The 2,639-nt window shown below is 32.4% G+C and overlaps 1 protein-coding gene across 1 annotated transcript in view; it reads right to left on the reverse strand.

Annotated features, from left to right (window-relative positions):
* Positions 1 to 490: 490 nt before the first annotated feature.
* YME1L (ATP-dependent zinc metalloprotease YME1L) overlaps positions 491 to 2,639 on the reverse strand; it is a 22,118-nt gene continuing 19,969 nt past the window's right edge. The window contains exon 15 of the mRNA XM_071594629.1: positions 491 to 814. Within this exon, the coding sequence (XP_071450730.1) occupies positions 668 to 814 (147 nt within the window). The 3' untranslated portion in view covers positions 491 to 667. The remainder of the gene's footprint in view (positions 815 to 2,639) is intronic.

Consider the following 2,639-nt stretch of genomic DNA (forward strand, 5'->3'; position numbering starts at 1 on the left):
AAAGTTATGGTTAGCATTGGGACTTTAGATTAGAAGTCAACCTAACAGAGTGATAATGGAACAGGAATATTTATCTTTTTAGTTCAAAGTTAAATGGCATTACTCATCCAACAAAGCACACCTAAATTGTACTTAAGTTTTTTTCAGATAATTAGGCATGAAAAAGCATTGAATTGACAAACTTCGGGTAGAAGATTTGATTGATAGAGCATGAAAAACATCAGGTTGAAAAATTCTCAACAAATTATTGACCCGATAACGAAAGGTTTCAATTTAATAAATTTAAGGTAAAGCATAAGGGACAGGTTCAATTATATTTCAGGATCCTTTCTTCAGAGAACCTATTGTTATTCTAAAAAATCTTATGAAAAAGAAACATTTTAATGGATAAGTTTTATGAGGGATGCTCAGTATAACTTCAAAGAGTAAGTTTTAACATTCAAAAGTAATGACAACTTTATGGCAGTATCTGGGTAAATTAAAAGAGGGCTGGGAGAGCCGAAACATTTTATTACAGAAAATTATGATTTATACAGTTAGATCTTCCAATTCCTTGAAAGGAGGGAAGCCAGAAGTTTTGGCAGACATTCTTACACTTATGTCACTTTTTGGCAAACACTTCTCTCATTGAAAATGAGTCCTTGTACACAGTGACAATGGCCATTGCTCACTGCTTTTCAGGTGCTTCTTTACCAATCACAATGGCCTTTATGTCATCAGCATCCAGAGTTTCATATTTTAATAGGGCTTCAGCTAACATTCGATGCTCCTTCTGGTGGTTTTTTAAAATGGTCTTAGCTCTTTCATAAGATTCCTACAATCACAGTGTGGGCATAATAAAAAGTTATCAACATTATCACGAAGATTAATACATGAAGATCAACAGCTCACCACTTGAAATTTATGAATACCATACAGTCTAGATTTAAGTTTGATTTGACACAAGAATTTAGTCATGTGGAAAACACTGGGGGCAAAATAAAAAAATTGCAAATTCAAATATCATTTGCCTGGTAACAAAAGCTATTATCTTTACAAACCATAGAACAAGTTTGGAATGAATAAGTTAAATAAATAGTTAAATGACAAATGTGAATAAAATATAAATTCAAAATACAATTTATGCAAAAGGTTTTTCATGAATAATACTGATTTTTACTATCTTGGTTTTGAAGTTTAACAGTTTCAAAAATACCAAGTGAATGTAAAAAATTGCTGGAAGTGATATTAATGTTAGACATTATTACCTTTAATACATAAAATATTGAAGTGTGTGCATAAGCACAAACTAGAATAGTAAAAAGTACACATTTTTTTCCTCAAAACACAAGTCTGGGTTCAGAAAAATAAATACAGTGAGAAGGCCTGACATTTAGTCATAATCAACATGAAGGGGAGAACTAAAGAAAGGAAATATATATGCATAATAAGTGAAATGTTAGATTTAATAAGGAATTTCACAACAGCCAGTCATCAACTATACATTAATGATATGGAATCAGGGTTTGCCAATGAAGTAGTTCCAAATTTACCTACCTGCTTTACAGTACCAGAGGATGAAAATAAATTAATACATATTTCAGACAGAAATTAAATGAGTATTGAAATTCCACAAGCAAGTGTGCTGAGAGGATTACTTTTTTGATTTAAATTAATTACATGCACCATTCATTTTTGTTGCACCACTTTACTGAAAGAAGTACTCGGGAATAAATAGCAAATAGCTTCGTATTTCAGAAGTTACAGAGGTAAATTGAAAAAAGTGTCCGGTTAGTGAGGGTATACTGTATACCACATTTTCCAGCCCAAAAGATCACCCTGATTTTCATTTTTCAGAATTTAGGAAAAATACTTGGATCAGTAGAAAAGTCCAATTATTTTAATGTTAACACTTAATGCAATGATAATTGAATTTTTACATAAAAAAATTAGCAGCCATCATCAATACAATAGCAGCCATTAGTACATCAATGTCTATTCATCGTAGAATTCTGGATACTCATCACTGGGCCAAAACGCCTTTCAGATGCCTTGTTTCCATGCGTCGTAACGTACTGCATGAATTCAAGTTTAAATGCAAAAGTGTATGACAATCTTCTCTCTTAAGATCCCAAGAAGTTATTATCATTTTAACTTTTTATGCAATGTTTAGCTTCAGGTATTATTTTGATATTATCGAAATTTGTATTTAGAGTAACTATATTCCATGCCTTTATGAATCTCTCATACCAATTAAGGTTGAACGCCTATAGATTCAGAATTTATCAAGAGAAATACAATGTATGTACGCTTAAAAGAGGGGCGACAGCCCATTAGCCCAACAGACATAAGTTTCTTGGCAGCACCACATGTGAGATGTAACCTAATGCACTACAGTGTATACATTTATGATTTATTTGAAAATTTTTTAGGAAGTACTTTCAACGAAATGTTAAAACGGTTGCTTACTACAGACTCAAAACACTGGAACCCCCAGCCAACACGACAAAAGCTGATTATAGAGTGTGTTTTGAAGTAAAAAAAAGTGCATCTTATGGGCCAGAAAATACAATATATGAGGGCATATGTGTGTGTGTATACATACACACACATATATACTACCTTGATCAAAAAGTTCCCGGAATAACCACCGTGTGGCG

Source organism: Hetaerina americana, unplaced genomic scaffold (assembly GCF_022747635.1).
Source record: "Hetaerina americana unplaced genomic scaffold, ioHetAmer1.1.p SCAF_65, whole genome shotgun sequence".
NCBI lineage: Eukaryota > Metazoa > Arthropoda > Insecta > Odonata > Calopterygidae > Hetaerina > Hetaerina americana.